The 2,500-nt window shown below is 50.5% G+C and overlaps 1 protein-coding gene across 1 annotated transcript in view; it reads left to right on the top strand.

Moving 5' to 3' along the window:
• Nucleotides 1–1,163: 1,163 nt before the first annotated feature.
• Nucleotides 1,164–2,500, top strand: part of LOC134016011 (paralemmin-1-like) — a gene marked incomplete at its 3' end in the record, with an annotated part of 1,854 nt that continues 517 nt past the window's right edge. The window contains exon 1 of the mRNA XM_062455448.1: nt 1,164–1,442. Coding sequence (XP_062311432.1) covers nt 1,179–1,442 — 264 coding nt within the window. The remainder of the gene's footprint in view (nt 1,443–2,500) is intronic.

Genomic DNA, 2,500 nt, shown 5'->3' with positions numbered 1-2,500 from the left:
GCCCTGTCTGTATGAATGACTCCCCTCTCCGCTCTACGCTCACCCTCCTCTCCTTTATTGCTCTCATCGCCCCCTCTCTCTGTGTGGAGACAGCTGGAGCTCGCCCGCTGTATTGGAGCAGGGTGTTGTGGGCGTGATGTCAGGGTCTGAGCATGTGCGTGTGTGTGGGGGGGGGGGGGGGGAAGCAGAAGGGAGATGCATGTGGGTGAATGTGTGTTTGAGTGTGTCTATGTGTGATGAGAGGAGAGGATAGAATAGGGGAGAAGAATATTGTACAGAAAGGTAGTGTTGACTAATGATTTGTGGAAACCATGTTTCCTTGGCACGAAAGCAATTTATCTACAAAGGTCAAAAATCTTCAAAGAAGTATGTGTGTGTTCATGTGTATGTATCTGTATGTATGTGTGTTTGTTTGTGTGTGTGAATGGACTTTTTTTGTTACCACATGTTCTCCACAGTCACACACATCTGGAAGCCATACTCCCTCTGACCAACAAGGCCATGGGAACTGCTAAGGGTGTGTGTGTGTGTCTTTGTGTGTGTAAGCATGTGAGACATGGCTTGCTCTGTAGTTCAGTTCAGTGTATGTATGTGTATGTCTGTGTGTGTGCGCGTGTGTGTGTGTGTGTGTGTGTGCATGTGTGTGTGTGTGCGTGTGTGTGTGTGTGTAGAACACTGACGTACTTCAAGGGGCTTTCCTCAGTTATATATAGGAATAGGAAGTAACCATGTTCAGTGTTCCCATGGTGATCCATCTGTTTCACATCAGCAGGCTCCATGTAACTCTGGAGCCTAAACATCATCACCCTCTCCTCCTCTCCTCCCCTCATCTCTTTCTGTCCTCTTTTCCCTTATCTCTCTCTCCTCCCCTCTGCTCTCTCTCCTCTCCTGCCTGCATCCCCTCTCTCTCACACCACCCTCCTCCATCTCTTCCTCTGTTCCTTTCTTCTTTTTCCCAAGGTCCTCTCTGCTGACCCTAACCCTCCCTGCCCTGTGGCCCTTCCCTCCGTCATCAGTGCTCGCTCTTCTCCCCCTCTCTCTCTCCAATCTCTCCGCTCCCCCATCCCTCTGTCCCCCTCGCCCTCCCTCCTCATCTTGAGGCCACGCCCCTTCTCTCCCTCTCCATCTCCCCTCATCCCCTATCCCTCTGTCCCCCTCGCCCTCCCTCCTCATCCCCGATGCCACGCTCCTTCTCTCCCTCTCCATCTCCCCTCATCCCCCATCCCTCTGTCCCCCTCGCCCTCCATCCTCATCCCCAATGCCACGCCCCTTCTCTCCCTCTCCATCTCCCCTCATCCCCCCTCCCTCTGTCCTTCTCTTCCTCTGAGAAAGTAAAAAGCGTTTGTTTGTTTGTTTTTCAGGAGAAGCGGAAGCGCCAAGCAGAGATCGAGGACAAGAGAGGTCAGCTGGAGGACCTGGTCCTACAGCTGCAACACCTCAAGGTACACACACACCTGACAGTGTGCACGTGTGTGTGTTGTGTGTGTGTGTGTGTGTGTGTGTGTGTGTGTGTGTGTGTGTGTGTGTGTGTGTGTGTGTGTGTGTGTGTGTGTGTGTGTGTGTGTGGATGAGAAGAGGTCATGTGTAGCTTTAAGGGTCACATAGGCATAAATATATATATTCATATAGTTGTGTGCTGTGTGTTCTGACAGCAGCCAGGTGAGTCTGCACCTCTCTCCACAGCCTTGCACACACACACACACGCACACACACGCAAACACACACACGTAAGATAAGTACTTGGAGGCTGACAGAATCTACAGAAGCAACAGAGGGAGAAAGATTTGAACACAAAGTGTAGCATGCTAAATAGAGAGGTGGAGAGGGAGGAGGAGGGATAGAGAGAGAGAGAGAGAGAGAGAGAGAGAGAGAGAGAGAGAGAGAGAGAGAGAGAGAGAGAGAGAGAGAGAGAGAGAGAGAGAGAGAGAGAGGAGAGAGAGAGAGAGAGAGAGAGAGAGAGAGAGAGAGACAGAGTGGGTGTGAGAGATTCCAGCAGGAAATGGGATGTTTATTTAAGAGTATCGTTTGAGTTTCTTTACCGTGAGTGGATGGAGTACAGAGAGTCACAGAGACTGTTCTCAGAGGAGAGACCAGGTGGACAGAGGCTGTTCTCAGAGGAGAGACCAGGTCGACAGCTGGATGGCTCACATGGTCACACACTCCCTGTCTGCTGATCACTGACACTTCTCAACATAGGCACCTTCACTTTTACAACCTCCTTACGCAAATACAGATACCACATTACCACCTATTCAATAAAAGTCCCTAGAATATACAGAGTACAACAGGACCGAATAGAATAGAGCTTCCTTGGGATGGTAAATATGAGTGGTTAGATGGTGTCCAGTGTGTTTTAATAACAGGATCATGTGAGGCGACACCCTGCCTGGCCTGTGTGTCTGGAGCGCATGTATACTGTACACACGTGTACGCACACACACACACACGCACACACATGCGCACACACACGCGCCCACATATAAGAAAACACACACAGACA

This window comes from Osmerus eperlanus, unplaced genomic scaffold (assembly GCF_963692335.1).
Source record: "Osmerus eperlanus unplaced genomic scaffold, fOsmEpe2.1 SCAFFOLD_916, whole genome shotgun sequence".
Classification (NCBI taxonomy): domain Eukaryota; kingdom Metazoa; phylum Chordata; class Actinopteri; order Osmeriformes; family Osmeridae; genus Osmerus; species Osmerus eperlanus.
The sequence above is the reverse complement of the archived record's forward strand: the minus strand, read 5'-3'. Positions and strand labels throughout refer to the sequence as shown.